Source organism: Bactrocera tryoni, chromosome 5 (assembly GCF_016617805.1).
Source record: "Bactrocera tryoni isolate S06 chromosome 5, CSIRO_BtryS06_freeze2, whole genome shotgun sequence".
Classification (NCBI taxonomy): domain Eukaryota; kingdom Metazoa; phylum Arthropoda; class Insecta; order Diptera; family Tephritidae; genus Bactrocera; species Bactrocera tryoni.
In genome coordinates this window covers 55,717,862-55,736,649 of record NC_052503.1, presented here as the reverse complement: position 1 = coordinate 55,736,649, position 18,788 = coordinate 55,717,862, and the positions used below count along the sequence as shown (strand labels likewise).

Sequence of the window (18,788 nt, the reverse complement as noted above, 5' to 3'; positions counted from 1 at the left end):
TTTGCTCAACTTCGCAACAATTCATTCGTAATTAATTTGCATTGTTTTCCAGTTTTCTGTTGCAAAGTTTTTCAGACGAGTCTCGAATGGATCCGTGTTCATTTTCATCTGTCGAGCCGTGCATGTTTTTTAATGCTCAAATGAGTGGAAAGTACTTTGGAGCAATTGCCGTATTTCAATGATTTCGAGTTAACGGTTACAAAAAAAAGTGGAATATGGGAATTGAAATAAAGGTATATTTATTACACTCTCTTTTACTAAAATTACTAAAATACTTTATTTAGAGCTTTCGATAATGTGCATATATGTATTTACAATATTTGTTCCTATAGGTATGTATATACATATAAGTTCTAATAAGAAAGCGCTAAGCGAATTTGATAATAATTTTCGTAGCAATTATAATAAAAATAATACGTCAAGTTTTCGAACCACAAATAGCTGTTTAGAGTGTACGAGAAAATATTTTTATTTTCTGCTACTCTACTCTCTTGAGGCTCAGTTTGTATACAACTACTTAAAACTATTATTTTTTAGTACATTAAGGTTTTCCAAGTTATAAATCTAAAAAAAGATAGACAGTTTTGGTACTCTTCGAATCGGCTTTTGCTGAGATACGTGGCTTGTTCCGTCCGTTGTTTAAGCTTTTGGTCGATAAGCGTTACCCACAGTTGCACGATTACACACAATCCTATAACGAAAGTAATCACCTCAAATATCTACCAAAATGTAACACTGATTGCAATAACAACGCGCTCACGCGCTCACTTTGAAATCTAATAATTACCTAAACCACCAGAGACGAGTGTCATCACAAGCACACCGCATTATTCGCCGCCGGCGAGTTGTCACAACTGACATTAACGCGCTGTCAAACAATGACACAACGAATACATAAACTATTTGAAATCACTCGACCCTCAACTGTCTGGTGGGCGGACGGATGGTGGTTTGTTTATTTGAACGGGGTGGGTGAATTAGTTAATGTTATAGTGGCAACAAAATCAAAAGCTGCCAACTCATCAAGTATACTCCCTCATCCACTTAACCAGTTGCATAGTTAAATGATTACGTAAAGCTAATCTCCTGCATCGCAATCAACATTGGGCTCAAGTTGCAGGTCTCGCAGAGAATTGAAAATAAACGGCGTGTGTCAACGCCAGCCAATATACAATTTCGCACAGCTTCACACATACCTACGCAATTCCCAACCACCACTCCACTTGCTTGACAAAAATAATTCAATTTCAATCACACACATCAACGATACTGTGTGAACGGCACGTGCCATTCGCCGTTCAGTCATCCTGCGCAAAGGGCGCAACGCCCAAATCACAGTCTAAACTTCCCCAGTAACAATATGCTACATCTTAGCATAACAATAGGCGCAAAGCCTTAAGCAGCTCAATGTTTAGCTTTCGCTCAGTGTCTTTGCCAAGTCATCGCCTTTGACTGTTTCATTTGCACTTTATTAAATATGCAAACGAGTGTATTCGCTTAAGTGATCGGCTTCGTCTTCGCGTTGTCATTGTTGCTCGTCTGCACCAACGCTACTGCCACCAGCGAAGCGTTGTCAAAATACAGATAGAATAAGTTTTGTAAGTTTTGACAGCGATACTCGAGCTTAATTTAAATAGATTTTTGTGGTTTTAAGCGAACATGTTCAATGACAGGTGTATAAATTTGAATGAATTTACCTTAGACGTAAGGCACTAAAGACACCATTGAGATTAGCATAGTTATTGGAAGCTAACTTGGATCTGTCCTAACAGAGATAAGCAAAAAATACCAGAATGGGAAAACCTTAAAGAAGCTTATGTATTGCTACAAAATATAAAATTCAATATGTATTTAGGAACAGTTTAAACATCATGTTTGAAGTAGATGTTCTGTGGTCACAAGGAATGCCTTATTTAAAACTTAATAGTAAATGTATTTTTTAGTCAAGAGTTTTTACTTTAATGTAAGAGAAAGAGAGTTTTGATTCACCTTCAAATTATTAATGCATTGACGACATGGTATTTTGACACCCAATATACTTTACTGGTATCTCTAAATATCGGCAATCTTACTTTGCACCAATATACTACTGTGATCAAATTGAAAGGTGAATTTTTTATATACATATGTACAGTACCTGTCCAATAAATTACGAACGAACAAAAAAATTATCCGAAGTTCTAACTTTAATCATTTATAAAAACATAAATATTTGGCGTATTAAAAAAAAGAATTATTTTTTATATGCTATATATGTACATTAAACTGAAATTATCATATTTTTGTATTGAATCATATTCAATATTATTAAATTATATTAAAAATATTAAATTTTTGTTTTCGTTCGTAATTTATTGGACAGGTACTGTACATATACTACGCGTGTTTTTCGAATCGGTAAATTCTTTTTCTGTAAGTTGGTAGTACTGTTAGTAACAACTATGCTAATTCACGTCAAAATATTCATTAGTACTTGAAATATGAAATTCTTCGATTTTTATTATGTCTGAATATATTGAACAAAGAAGTGCGAGATAATGCAGCATCTCATACTGTATTGGTTACTCGTGTTCATTTCGCCACATTTCCAACTAATATCGTGCCGCAACCACCGCATTCCCCTTATTTACCTTCGTGTAACTTCTGACCCCTTCGAGGACACCGTTTTGACGGTATAAAAGCTGAATCGAAGAAGGCTCTGAGGATTTTTCCAAGTGCTTTGATGGCTGGAAAATTCGTTGGCATAAGTATATTGCAGGGGGAGGGGATTACTTTGAAGGAGATGAAATGGACAAAATTCACCTTTCATTTTGATCACAGTAGTACATACCATTTTAGTCTTATCGATTGAAGTATGTTATTATTAGTAAATAAGGAGGAAGTATATTCTGGCGCTACCGATCATTAAAGAAAACAATATTTTTTTCACATTTTACACATGTTTTTTATGATACAAAATATAACAAATGAATTTAGTAATAGCTATTATCGAAACTCCAACTCATTAAGAAGCAGCCACGCCCATAGCTAAACCTTTAAAATAGTTCATCTGTGAGTGCAATGCACAGAGCTTAATAAAAATTAAAAACTCAATTTTAAGCTTTAAACTTAATCAAATCTAATTATATATAAATTAAAAAAATAAAAATAATTTTTCGATGTAAATTATGTGAGAAACTAAAATAAACCCCATTAAAGTTAAGCAATAGCAAGTAGAAAAATTTGAGAGTGTAAGAGGTATTCTTTTGAAAGATACCTACTACATACATATATTTACATCGGTTTATTTTAATTTGTTCAGGAATTACAAATTTTATTTTCCGACACACAGAGCGCATTTAACAGTATATAGAAATATGAGACAATTTCAGCAGGGTTTAACGGATTGGAATGTAAGGTAGGTCATCTCCATGCGGTGTTTCGTGGGTAACTGTAAGTGACCTGCGGTTTTCACGAACCAAAAAAAAAGCCAATGGACCTTTGACTTCGGTTTCGACTTGACAATGATTTCATGTCCGTCATTTCGGTCCGTTAAAACCGTAAGAAGTCACCATTGAATTGATATGGTAAGTTTAGGCCTGAACGCATTGATCCATAATTGTGTCTGTCAACCCTCGTTTTAGCTTCATAAGAGATAACCTTGCTACCTTGGCAGCGGCTCTGAGTTCCCGTTTGCGGCACTGCCTGCGGCGACGAAATAATAATTCACGAAAGTCAGTTGGAAAGTTACGTTTTGAAAGCGTCGTTATCCCCAGTCTAGGATGGTAAGCCAGTGAGCAGAAGTCAGCTGACGGGAAATCTAAGTAAGGACGATGCGGGATTGCCAGCACCAGAAGTGGAGCTTCTGCTAGGTCCATGGGAGGTTCGGGGACTTCAGGTAACTTTAAAAATGCAAATAGAAAGCAGGTAATGGCAGGAAGGAAGTTGAAGTCGGACCGTCGCATATCAGCAAAGACAAAAGCAAGCTGCGGTCACTCGCAGACTATTCTGAAGTCTGAATAGGATGGAAGTACTCTTGAGTTGGATATGAGATTGCCGAGCGGCGGTGAGGACGACAAAGCAGCGTGTTCGAGTGATCTACCTCCAGAGGATGAAGATCCTCTGATCACAGGTGTATTGGTTTTAAGGTGGAAAGATAAGGTCCAAATACTGAATTCTATAGGAACTTTAGGAAGACAACTTGAAACTTTTACGACAAAAAAACTTCAATCAACTCTTGTTGAAGGCAAGCTTGAAAGAAAGCCCCTTTGATGAACGGATGAAAACTGATCTTCAAGCAGATAACTGTTCACTACGACTCGTAGAGGTGGTTCGCTGTTAAAAGGGAGTGCAGGAAGAAGATTCTTCTCCGAAAACTTTCCCTGAACTGAGTGCATTTGATAGAGAGGTGTGCATCAGCTCTATGATAGTAGAGAGGATATACTGGCTTTGAGTTGAAAGCTTGTCAAAAAACTTCACTAACAACAGCATCAAGTATCGTTCAGTATCGTCAAAAACAGCAGAGCCGATGAGCTTGCAAGGTGGCATCCTAATTTCACCCAATTGGAAGCAATTCGAAACTCTGTAGTAGCTTTGTGTTCGACCTATGTACCTACCGAGACTTCTGCAAGCGCTGGTCAACAATCAGATACTTCCAAAACCTAAAAAATCAATTGAACTGCAATTCTCCCGCAATGAGCTACTTTTATTGAAGCAAACATATATTTTCCTAGGCCTTCATACAATTTTTAGAGGTCAAAAGCAAAAGATTAATATATACATTTTTCCACACCCCCATACGACCTTCGCAGTTCAAAAATCAACAATACAATAATACAAATTAAAAACGAAAATAACAATAAGGTGAAGTATTAAATTCAAAAAAAAAAAATGCCCACAGCTTTAATTTTCTCGCGCCCAACATATACAAGAGCTTTCCGAAATATTTGCTTCACACATGAACACAATGACTCAGAACTCGTATCAATGGCGCAACATGCTTGTAATCACGTCAATCTATAGACCGCCTCAACTAAGGGTGCTTGCAAAGGTCAACAGCGGTTGTGAGTACCATGGTATGCGGTCAGATTTCGAGTTGAGAGTTGAAGCAACTCCAGTCGTAAAGAATTTCCCTGCAAACGTTGTAGTTGCGAGGGGCTCGTATGAGCTTAATATTCATAACCCATCTTATTTCATACACTTGTTTGTATTTATAAGCACACATTTGTGTGGGAAATTCATTTGTTTCGTTCAATTCATTGTTATGAGTACTTCGTTCTAAGTGCACTGGGCCAGTGAACGTTTTTGCGCCTTATTCATTGTTTTTAAGCGTAATTGGACTTGTGCTCATGTTGCCATCACCATGGGAAACCCTTTTACCACTTCGTTTCTAAAGATTCATTTCAGTATTATTTCCGTTGAGAGTTGAAATAAATCCAATTTTTTTTTTGTTTAAAGGAGTTCCATACGTTCTGTGCATTCTTTTGAAAAAAATAATTTGTAAATGTTCAACCCTACACACGTCGTTTACTTGAATACTGCTCTGTACTTCATTTGGCTGTGTACACACACTTATAGTATATATTATATATAATGTTTCTGATGTGATTTGTAATTCTTTGTTTGCATATTTTTCTATAAATATTATTTGTTAATTATCATAATTGTGCTTACCTAAACGTTTCGATATTTCGGAGTTATGCATTTTCGGATTATCCTGTGCAATTTTTCGTCGCTGGAGTCGAGACCAAACCATGAATGCATTCATTGGCCTTTTGATGTGTTCCTCGTTTTGACGTTTCGTTGTATTTTGTATCATTAAACTAAAGAAGACGTCGCTGCAAAAGGAGGAGGTGATAATGTTACAAGCAAAGTTTATAAAAAACCATATATTGATGAATATGCTATGGGAAGAGCGGCGAGGTGGAGAAAATAATTTATTTGAATAGTTATTTTATTATTGGTGGCTGCTAATTTGTTGTAGGTAAGTGCTTTGCAGAACTTCACTTAACCCGGAAATGTACTAGGTTGTCGCCCGTCTGCAGATATCGCTAAAACTCTAGACTTTTAAAGTTTAACAGTGCTGAACTCAATTTTAAAATTTGTTAAGAGGGGGAATGGACATGTGTACAATAATTAGAATATAGTGAGCTTATAGTTTAGTCAGCGAAGCTTAAAATATGAATTTAAACACTTATGATAAATTCAATGAACAGATGATATACACCTTATGATAATATATCATAGGACCCGTCTTACCCAGACAATTACCAAAGTTTGAATAATAGAACCAAGAACCACTGAAATTTCGGAACAACATATGCTCTTTAAGTACCTAAGCGTCTAGAGAGTTACAGAGCAACTAGCGTGTGAAGTAGAGTAAATTTCAAGTTTTTTATATTAAAAAAATAAGTTTTTGTGTGGGACGTTCCGGGAGGATTGAACATCAGACCTACGGGATTAGATAAGTACGCTTTGATTTATACTTATATATAATCATTCGCACATACCTTTTCGTCTTTTTTCCGCGCCAATTTGCAAAATAAATTTAATTTTTCCCCTTAGAACAGCGTGTAGTTAATTGTATTTTCCCGCCGTTGTTACTTTGATCGATCAGCTGTTTCCCTCTTCGTGTTTTCGTTTTTCCTTTTGGTTTGTGCATTGCCAACCATAGAAAACACAAGTATCACCTGTTGCCTTTTTCTGTTCTGTTCTGGCATTGCCAACCATTTTGTTTTTAGTTAAGGATTAAGGCTAGGGACTGAACATATACAGCGACGGGAATCCCCAATCTATTTTTTTTCCTCAGAGGTATGGCCTCTGAAAATAGTATGGGGCGAACACCGGGTAATCCTTTCCGAAGGATTTCCAAAATAATGAGAACGCCGCCTAAAGGAAAAAACAGTGATCAAATGGCAATTATAGCACAAATTTCGTACCTCCGAAAGCAGGAACTTCTTAGCAGAAACACCTGCCGAAAGCGAAGCTGGAAGCAACAAGAGTTCGAACCAGACCTGTTTGAGCTAGTCTGGAGTGCATCAAAGGCATCAGGTGACGGCGCCGCCCAATTGGTATCGGCAGTGCGAAAAGAATTGATCGCAGCATACGATGCAACAATGCGTAGAAAGTCACATCACAACAAGCGGCGGACTGTATATTGGTGGTATGAAGAAATTCCACGCTGAGAAAGCTTTGCCACTCAGCTAGACCGAAACGAGAAACGAACGAAAATCGCCTTAGGGCAGAATTTAAAAGCCACAAGAAGCCTCTTAAGTCGGCAATTAGACGAAGCAAAAAATCATGTTTTGAGAAGCTATGCGAGGAAGCAAACATTGACCCTTGGGATACTGCTTACAAAAAAAAGCAGCAGCAACCGAAAGATGCCTCTTTTATGGGAAAATTCGTCGAAACATGACCGAATTTCATATGCCAAGCGACGAAACGAAGCTGCAGAGTCACCCCCGTTAGTCATGGAAGACGAACTATTGGCAATATCAAAGAAAATCAAAAATACCAAATCGCCTGGATTGGATGGCATACCAAACAGAGCTCTGAGGGAAGCCTTAAGCTCTAAACCTCAAGTATTCGCTAAAATATGCAACGCTTGTATAAAGGAAGAGGTATTCCCCGACTCTTGGAAAGTACAGCGTGTGATTCTGCTCCCAAAACCAAAGAAACCACCTGAAGAACCTTCTTCGTACCGACTTAAAGTGTACAAAAATATAATACGAAACCGCTTGGAGTTAGCAATCCAGAAAGCCGGCGGATTATCAGAGAGACAATACGGCTTTATAAGAAAGAGATCCACTGTAGACGCACTACGAGAAGTCGTTGATACTGCGAAATGTGTAGTAAGTGGCAAAAGATGGAAAGGTGGTACAAAAAAGCACTGCGCGCTGATTACCCTGGATGTCAAGAATGCGTTCAACTCGGCAAAATGGGCAGACATAATCAAAGCCCTGCATGAAATTCGGGCCCCTGAATATCTCATAAACATAACATAACTTATCTCGAGTGGAGTACCCCAAGGGTCACTACCTCCTGGAGTATTCTTTCGCGAAGGCAAACAAAATTTATAGTGCCCAATCGAGAATGATGACCAATATAGGCTGTGTGCGTTCCAGCCGGCGATTCTAAATAGCGAAAGCAATGAGTTCTGTAACCCTGTATGCGGCACCAGTATGGATACAGGCAATCGATATAAAAGCATATGCTAAACAAATAATTGCAGTGCAATTCGGGTAATAAGTGCTTTCCGGACTATATCAACCGACGCTGCTGAAGTATTAGCCAGCATGCCGCCCATTGACATCCAGGGAGATGAACTCGAGCGTATATCAGTTATCAACGCCTAAAACAGTATCGGCAAGGCCAGAAGAAAGAAACAAGAGCACTAAAATTTGGCAGGAGCGGTGGAGTCCCTCATCCAAAGGTCGCTGGACCCATCGACTTATACCGGACATCCACTCGTGGGTAGACAGACGACATGGGGACCTAGATTACCATCTGACCCGAATACTTAGTGGACATGGATGCTTTAGAAGCTACCTTTTCAGATTCCACAATGACATTAGTCCGAACTGTCCGACGTGTACAGAGTATATAGAAGACTTTGAACATGTATTATTTTATTGCCTTCGATTTTCGAATATAAGGGACAAGCTAAAAACCATACTCGGGGTAGTTTTACGGTCGATAATTTAACGACACTCATGTGTCAGTCGACTGATAAATGGAAAGCTGTCAGCGAAGCGTCAGCATTCATAATGACCAAATTGAGATTTTTTCAACAGACTAGGCGTCCGTCAGTCGGCGCGATAGAGGAGACTTAAATGTCTTGTCCCTCCCAAGAAGTAATACTTAGCCGGTGGTTCCGTGGGAGAGTCTTGTGTTGGGAGTAGGTTAAGTTAAGCGGATTAAAGTTCCACACTCCGCCTTTCGATGCTTCCCCCTACTATACTATAAAAAAGCGTTTAGGTCGGTCTAGAACCCGAAAAAATATGTAACTTTGACAATTTATTCTGGGAGCAAAGAAAAATACCTGTAATACCAGATAACAACCAAAGTATTAGTGCCGCAAGCATCACGAAATTTTCAGAACAATAGTTGCTCTTAAAGTACTTTAGCTGTTAGGCCAGTCTATAACCAGAAAAAATTACGTAACTTTGACAGTTTATTTTAGGAGTAAAGAAAAATATATCGAGTTTCTTTTTTTTTTTGGCTGACTGGTCACTGACCGCCAACCCATCACCCCTCTCTCTTTTCTTCTTATGACAAAGCGCACGTCCTTATTTTCAGAGTGGTGCCCAAAACACTCGCTTAAGATGGGGAAATCCTAATTATTGCACAACGTCAAACATCAACAGAAATCGGAATTTGTGTATACATATGTATGTGTGATCTGTGTGTAAGTGAATAGACATTTTTAGATTTACATATATGTATACATTTGTATGTGGATGGCGTAATTACCTGGCGCTACTGCCACTATTCATCAGGCCACCCATGTTTTGATGTAGATTTGTCATCGGCGAAGTCGCCTGCGCATTGTGGTGCAGGTGTGCAGCGGCGGCGGCCATTACAGATGCGGTACTGGCTGAATTCGTTGCGTTAGCGGGTGACGAAACGGCGGTTACGTGTGCGTTTATGTGACTGTGCGTGTGATGGTGGGTGGTATGGTGCAGCGAATTTTGATGCTGACTATGCAACGCTGCTGAGCTGTGGTGTTGCAGCTGATGTGCGGACGAACTTGAAACTCCTACAGAACCACCACCTGAGCTCACTGAGCTGCCTGATCCCGCCGAACCAGCCGACGACGAAGCTGAGGCTGACTGATGAAGTAAAAGCGACGTGGATGACGATGCGGAGTGGTTATTGCTGCTGCTGCTGTGTGGATGGTGTGACAACGAAGTTGGAGAGGTGTGAATGCCCGAGTGTGACGCCAGTAGTGAGGTGTGATGATGGTGCAGCGATGCAGACGCTGAGTTGCTAGATGTTGGTGAGTGGCTTGTCGAGGATGCCGAATTCAATGAAAGCTGGTGATGGCTTAGATGATGATTGTTGTGATGTGCTTGTAGATGGGCTTGTTGGTGATGATGCTGTTGTTGTTGCTGCTGTTGCTGTTGCAACTGTTGTTGCTGCTGTTGATGAACAACCGCGGCTAATTGACCCAAATGGTGATGATGATGATGATGCTGGTGATGGTGCCCACCTGTACTAGTTGACGATGTGACCGCCGATGCTGAATTAAGATGGTTTTGCAGTTGCTGTCCTGTTGTGGATAACGAGAGTGGATGCGCGAGCGATATGCCTGATAGCGATAATGATGGGATGCGATCCATCATTTTGTGCAGATCCGCTGGGAATATTTGTTTGTTGGCGTGCGTATGGTTGTGGGAGTGGTAGTGTGTGGAAAAAGAGGTCCTTGTTGGAGTGACGGAGTAATGGTGTTGTGTTTGGTGGCAAGAGCTAAAGGCAAATGGAGGCTGTAAAGACAAAATTGATTTATAACTCCGCGACCATACTTTATATATGTATAATACAATATGTAGTGTATATTATGTGCATAATCAATTAAATTAAGTTAATTTAATATTACGAATAAGAATAAGGGTTCGTACTTTCAGTTCAATCTGTTATATACAACTAAGTATATGTATATTGATTATTGTTTATATAACATATAATATTGCGGTAATAACTTTAAATAACCCCGATTCGGTGGACTAATTTTATAAACAATTGAGATATTACCGTGGAATAGTATGGACTTGTAGTTTAACTAAAGTTGAAGAATATGATTTGAGTCGCGCTAAATACTGCGAGTAAAGATGTGGCGACTCGAAAACACCTCAACTGTTATAAGGAAGCACTCACGGGTTTTACGTTTTTGTATAAATAAGTACATATTTGTTGGTTGGATGTGGTACAAATCGAAATAAATTCATTTCAATTTAAATATGAAAAATATATGTAAATGTACAAATACTACATATGGGCATTTTCACGGTAACGGACGCAAGATTCGTACGCTTTTAAGTGCGTCCAAAACAAAGAAGACAAAGGAAAAGTTTATATATATTGACATTGTTTTGAAGGGCTGACGCAGTACTAGATTTTAATATATACGAGAAGGTTCTACTACAAATAAGTACGTAGTTATGAGCAATTATAAAGTGATACGGGCGCGACAAAAAAAGAAGTTTTTTTGAGGCGCATTCAGAAATATACAAAATTCAGCAAATTAAGGATTTATATATATATATATAAATATATATATTAATAAATGCGAACAGATGACTGTAATTCGTAGGTTTATGAAATATGTTAATTTTCCCATAGTTTTTTTTAATTGAGTATTGAAGAAATACGGACGCGACATAACGGACGCGACAAAATCTTCCATGAACAAAGAAATACAATTTTTTCATTATAACACTTCAATTTTATTGAAAATTAAGCAAAACAATAACGTAAATTAAAAATTCAAGTAACATTATAGTAAAAATTACTTAAAAAATTAAGAAGAAAGTTATTAGTTTTTCGTATGGTCTATTTTAATTATTTTCTTTAATGAATTGGCGGTCCGAGGAACTTCAATAAATTTACTGTCGAAATATGAAAACCAATGCAAACTCTTAACTCCTTTGATATTTGGAATATTTTGCCATAACTCTGACAGTTGATTACAAAAACTATCAATTTGTGTTCCAGAGATATACAAAATGTTAACTCCATGAATGTTGTTCTTAGCACATTCATAGAAGCATGAAGCATCACCAAGAACAATATTTCTTGCTTTAACGATTTGCCAGACTTTTCTTTTAACTACGGCACCTATGCCATCTACAGCACCTTTGCCATGTGAAGTGGCAAAAAAATTCCACTCTAAGATTCCGCAATTAAATTCAGCTGCAAGTCTTGGAATACTAAAAAGAATAAATTTATTTTTGAATTGGGAAATGCTTCCATCAGAGAAAATATAAATGCTGGTAACTCCTTTGTACTGGTTTTGTAATATATTGATAATTTTGGAAATAAAGCAATAAACGTCGAATTTACTTGGCTATAACTAAAGTGGTCATCTTGAACTTCGTTTTGGAATGTCAAGCGATAATTTTCAGCAAAATCAACTTGCATAACAATTTCATTAGCTGCTACATTTTTTCTTAGTTTCAAAGCAATTTTGTTGGTGACGTTTAACAAAACAATGCATTTTAAAAGCTGGTAGCTGAATCTCTATATTATTTATATTATATATTATTGATTAACTGAATGTAAGTTGTCTTAGAACGAATAAGAATAGTTTTTCAGACTTTTTCTTCGGTATATTCGGCTTTGAAAAGTTGATATGCTTCTGTTAAGGTCATAAGCATAAAACGTTTTGAGGCTACTTTCCCATTGATTATCATTGTATCCTTTCTCCCAGGAGCTTGAACGCTGATTTCATCTTGCAAAAAGAATTGTTCAATTAATTTTTCGCGCATCTGGCTTTTTGATGACTTGGTTGTATTTTCATTCATCGTTTCTGTTGGCTTAATATATTTATTGCATAAAATTTTAATTTTGTGCAATTTCTACGACATTATTTAATATTTAAGGTTTACGGTAACGGACGCGACGAATTTCAAACAATTCAATTATTACTTTTTTTAAGTGAAATGATGTATCTGCTTTTAGTCTGAAAGCAATTTACACTTCAACACTTTGTTCACTAATGAGAACAATAAATGATGTTTTTCGGTCACGGACGCGACATACTAACATAAGCAGAAGCAAACACAAAAAACTACCGTTTTCGATCTCCACTCAGTCTGTCTGCTTGTTGAACAATATGTTACTATCAGCAGAAGATTTTTAAATTATAAAAACATCATAGTATTACTTTGAATTAGGGAATATAACAAGGAAAAACGTTGGTATATTTAGTCAAAAGAGTCAGATTTTTGTAAATTTTGTGTATTCGTTGTATATTTCGGCTCAAAATTAGAAGAAAATAAAAATTCCTTTATATTTATAAAATAAACACATTTGAGATTTATTATTCATCAACAGAAAGTTTTCAGGAACTGTTTGAATTTTGCACGCGTGGTGGACCTTTTTGTGGAAATGTCCATATGTATAAATTTGTATGGGAAACACCGTTGGGGCCCAGGGAAAGTAGTCGAAGCAAATCTTCAACAAACAGATAAACATGTCGAATGCAAAGTGATTTGATTGCACAGGCGAGTAAAAGAGAAGAACTCATTATAGGTTTAGTACATCTTACAATATATAGGCACATACATATGTACATGTACATATCTATACACATATTTCGTAGTCCTTCTGATCGAATTATGGTTCAATTTAATAATTCCATCAGCAAATATGAATGCCAGAAACAGTGTTAACCCAAATTTTGTTTAGTATATCGTACAATGTCGCCACCATATGTCCGACAACCGCATTTTCATATAAATTTAAGAGTACATGAGTAATATGCTAAGTACCGTTTGTATGGGGGTGTTATTTACCGGGGGATGTTTTGACTGACGACGAATTAATAGCTTATAAACTTCTACATAACCACAAAGTGAAAATGGTAGAAAAAAATGCAATGTAAAAAAAGTAAATAATATAATATAAGGGACATTTTGACAAAATAAAAGGATTGGGTTGTGAAATTCGCCGGCATGCGCTGTGGTCTCGCCCGGCTTAGTGTTTTATGGTAAGTGCCTTTACGCCTAATGAATTTCCCATTGTTCACAAAGAAATACTTCACTTCAACGCAGTCAACGTGCGCAACGAGCGTCTGCCAAGGAGTGGTGGACTTCATCATAAATCGCACAGTGGTTACAGAAACGTTTATGATACAAATAATGATCAAATATCTATAACATTCAGCTGTTACTGTAAACAATAACCTTTTTAAAATAAAATAAAGTGAAATGTTCTTTTAAATAGCCTTATCGTAAACTTCGCGTGAATTAATCATTCGCATGTATTTTCATTTTCACGCGAATGAAAAATTCGTATCATGAACTTCGTGTGAAAAAAATTTTGTAAACTCATAGAGCCAATTATCCGACTGTTTTAGCTTAAACGCGTGTTTTTATTTATATATCGTACATAACTTTTTTGATCAAATCGGTTTTAGCTGATGGAGATAACAATTTTCGGATGTTCTATTGATATATTTGAGTGAATAATGGATTAAGAACAACTTGAATGGCTCACATTGAGCAATATTCCGATATCGATTTCGATAGTAGGCCTTAATTCATATAAAAACGTTTTTAAAAAGAAGTAAAGAAGTAAATAGTTAATCAAGTTTGCTAACATTATATTTACAGTTGTTTCTAACTGCAGTTTTTGTGAACAAATTTATTGGATTCGCGTGAAAAAAGTTCATTTACGATTAGTGAACATTTTCGAAAATAAGTGATTTTTTCATGGAAACCTCATGATTAAAAGAAACACAAATTTGTAAATTTTCTCATGGGAAATGGCCTTCACGCGAAGTTTATGATTAGCTTATGATTAGCATTTTTCTGAGATTTTTAACTTTTATCTAAAGTTATACAATCTGCCTTTTCAATCTTACGATTTAATTGTTATAAAAAAGGGGATTAAATTAAATGCTTAGGTTTTTCAAGAATGGAATTTTACTTAAAGTGCCACTTTGCAAACTGGAAAACTTTTTTAATTGGAAATTGGAGAAATCCAAGGGGAGTCTGAAAGTCTAGACATTTAAAGAGAGTGTTGAGAAGATTGTACTATACTTCGTATGCTTCGAAGTAACTTCTACAAACGATAAGATTTTTAACCATTAACCAGAGGGACCATGCAATTGTCAACTCGTAGTATGATAGCGGAGTTCAGTTGGTTCTATTTTGTTTACAGTGAATTAAGTAAATATTAATTATATTTAATAATCAACAACAAAATTCGTAAATAAAAAACTTAAATTAATAACAGTGATTTGAAGAGTACAGTGGTCACACATGCGATGTAAATACAATTGAGACCTGAGTAAAATATTAAATGCAACTACAATTTTTTTTATTATATACCACTTGACATTAATTATCTATTTTTTGCAACTTGACCACAGTGTGGTGGCGATGGTGCCGAAAATCTGGTGACAGAGCCATTCGCTGAAAGGTTAAATTTTAAAAAGATGTCGGTATGTCTATAAGTGAGCGCGTCGCTTTGAATGTTTCGCTCGCTGAATTGATATACTTAAGCGGAGGCGGAAGTGCGTTTGCCAGCAAGCCAAAGAGTTGGCCACAGGCAAACGACAGCTCCACACAAAGAACTCATTTTGTTTGAATATTTTATGAAAACTTAAAACAAAGCAAAGTTTCAGAGAATACAAAATCAGCAAAGCCTCGGAGGCATAGCATTAGCTGGGGGGTTAACGGTCAAAAGCATTAATAGCTTAAATCAATTACTTAATTGAACAACAACGGAGAACAAAAAAGGAGCTGACGCCCACACGAATTTCAAGTATTTAAACTTGTACCCAAATAGAGGTCAGTAAACTCTTAACTTCATCCTTTCATAAAGCAGATTGTTCCCTAGTGGCGAATAAGTAAACAATTTTAATGGATGCGTGTCGTCGAGTGCCCTAAAGTGTTGCCTTGCAAACGGAATTGGTATAATGCTTGTATGTACTCGTATGCCCCATCCTGACCCTTGTACTGTATTTGTTTATCACAGTCTGTATTATTCACCCTCGATATTATACTTTCGCCTATTACTCCTTCGCCAACACATCCAGTAATGCCGGCTTTTGGCAAATTCTTATTTTGTCTTCTTTTTGTTATATTCGGCATTGTTTTCAAAGCATAACGGAGTGAAAAGCTGTAAAATAATCATAATCAGGCAATTTATTTAATTTCCATGAGGCTTAACTTAAACGCTTTATGACCAGCTTAAGTATCGGTTTATGACACCGACAGTTGTTGGTATTATTCTCTGCTGTCCTCTCAAGTGCTTTACAACTGATGTATTAATTAATTCCTGAATTGAAGGGATGTACTCCTTTTTCGAGTTTACAATATGGCCACTGTGTTTGACTATTTCCTTCAAGGGCACTGAAGCGATCTTTAATATTCTAAAGTAGTACTGTGGTACAATCCAAGCAAATTTTGATTAACTAGGGCACTTTTTTCCTTTGAACTTTATATGTAATTCAATGAAAAAATACCATTATAAATAATTTGGAAAACTTATAGTTTTGAAAGAAATTGACTGTTTTACAAATTGGTAATTCAACATGCCATTACATATCATGTTAATTTATTTTGGGTATTGGCGCGATTCTTTTATCCGAAAAATATTTCCCACCGATAAGTTTTTTCTATTTGTCATATTGTTAATCAATTCAATTAGGGGGTTACATGGCTTTACGGGTTTCAAAAAAGACAATTTTTTTATTTTCTTATTAAATTCGACAAAATCTCCGGAATATTGCGCTTAATTTTCAAGTTGATCTGAGTAATAATTTCGGAGATAGCCCTGAGAACTTGTGGGGTTGAGGCTAGCTAGGCTAAGTGCGCCGTCTTTAAACGTGCTTTCGAAGTCAGTTGGCAAGATTTCTCGAGAACTAATCAACCGATCTTCATGAAATTTTACCCAGGTTTTTGAGATACAATTATTAAAGACTTGGAGGAAGGATTTTTTTCGATAGCAACTATGTGAAAAATGTTGCGAAATTTTTCCTGCGATCTTAATTTTTTTTTTAATGTGTGCGAAAAATAGAATTTTCAGTTTCTTTTTGTCGTTCAAGTTTTAAGTTAAGGCTTTAACTAAAGCACATATTTTTTCATTTAGATGATCCTGTAAGGAGTTATCCTGCCAGAATTTCTTTGTGTTTGTAACAATAAAAAATTCGAATGAAATATTTCATTTTTTGTATGAAAAAAAATTGTTGAAAAAAGGCTGAAACCTGTACACTAACTCATTGCTTATTTATTTTTTAATTTACAAAATACATATACATAAGTGAACATAATCAAAATGGTTATATTAAATATATTGTTTATATTAGGACCATTACTCAATTATACTTGAGACAAATTTTATGACGACAAATTACACACTGACCAAGTTATTCGGCATATAGTCTCCTAGAAAAACAAAAAAATGACGAAAAATTTTTTCTGGTAAAATTTCTGGATGAGCTCTTAAAATTGATACATATACTTATTTTTACATACTTTTTGTAATTTTTGATTATATTGTGGAATATTGTTTTGTTCTTCTTGGCTGGTAAATGCATTTAAATAAATTAGTTTGTAGTGTAAATGAAAACTTATTTTCGTAGAGAAATTATATTAAAAATTTAATATTATTATCAGTAGCTCAAAATTTACCAGAATTTGTTTTTCGTCGTTTTGGACGATGCACATTGCGACAGAATAAATACATATATATATATCCCTTTCAGTGGAAAAAATAATTTGTGGTGGAAAAAAAATCTAAAACTTTATTTTTAAGGTGCTCCTAAGTTCGAAAAAAATATTTATTTTTACCTGTGATATCGCAATTTACAGTTAGGGCATGTCGATTATATTCGACATTGACGCTGGAAGATACCAAAATTTGTTATATGAAAAATGCAATTCTCTCTCAAATTATATGGCATATTTATTGAAAATTAATTGATTTTATAATTGTACTTATTGGTTTTTGTGGTGTTGCAAGAAACAATTGGCTTCTCGTTTTACACAGAGATCAACGTTACATTTTTTACATATTATAAAGGAACTTTTACCACAATTGTTGGCTTTGCAACGTCCTGCGCTTTTAACATTTAAAAATTCCGGTAAATGCCTTATTTGATCCAAACGAACTTCTGGCGGTGGTTGTGTTTGGACATTTCTTTTATGCTTAGGCGGATTAGGCGACATAGAATCATTGTCGCTTTCTGTGTTACTTTCAGAACGCAAAGCTATTTGGCTGCTGCCCCTTGACTTTGTCTTCGACGGTCTTCCTCGTTTACGTGCTATATCCCCTTGTGTATTTTCCTGTTCTGCAGAAAGCAATGTTGTTGCTACAGCGATCCTAAAACTCATGGAGTCCTTTACATTTTTCTTTGGAATATTCTTCAATGTACAGTCGCGTCTATATTCCAACCATGCCGCTGTCAAAGACAAATCCACAAAGTGCATTATCACACGAAGTGTCCACTTGACAGAACGAATGTCAATGCGGTAATATTGAATCATTTGATCCAGTAAATCCACTCCACCCATGCTCTCGTTATACATACGTACAACTTGTGGTCTGTCAATGCATATAAATTCATTAGAATCTTTTTCCCACCGTTTAGCCTTATCTTTAACTCCAATTCCAACAAAATTCGACCCCAGGTTGATGACTTTATTGTCATACCAACGAGTGATAAGTACAACACCATTTGCGTCAATGCATTCAGCAGAAACCCCTCGCCCTCTTGATTTCATTTCTTTCTCACTAGGAAGTTTGTGATTAGCGAATCTATTAACACGAATGGTTCCGGCGGCATTAATTTTGCGTTGCTTCAATATTTCGAAAAGCTGGTAAGAAGGAAAGTAGTTGTGGAAAAATAGATTGTGACCAATGGCCATACTTGGAATCCGTTGACATAGATAAAGAACAACAACATATTTTTTTATCTAATGGAGTTGTCGATCCTTGATAAATAAAAAAATCATACGGAATTCCACTTTTACCGCATAAAAAAAAACTTTGATTCCCCATGGGATGGGCTTTCCTTTTATGTATTGTTTTGCTACAAACTTCATCTTGTTCATCAATACAGAGATTTTCCCCCCCTGGTA

The 18,788-nt window shown here is 36.2% G+C and overlaps 1 protein-coding gene across 1 annotated transcript in view; it reads right to left on the bottom strand.

The window, feature by feature from the left end:
- Positions 1–18,788, bottom strand: part of LOC120777020 (SOX domain-containing protein dichaete) — a 67,758-nt gene that overhangs the window by 33,133 nt on the left and 15,837 nt on the right. The window contains exons 2-3 of the mRNA XM_040108133.1: positions 9,451–10,463; positions 5,653–5,816 (exon numbers count right to left, since the gene is read on the bottom strand). Coding sequence (XP_039964067.1) covers positions 5,653–5,816; positions 9,451–10,322 — 1,036 coding nt within the window. The 5' untranslated portion in view covers positions 10,323–10,463. The remainder of the gene's footprint in view (positions 1–5,652; positions 5,817–9,450; positions 10,464–18,788) is intronic.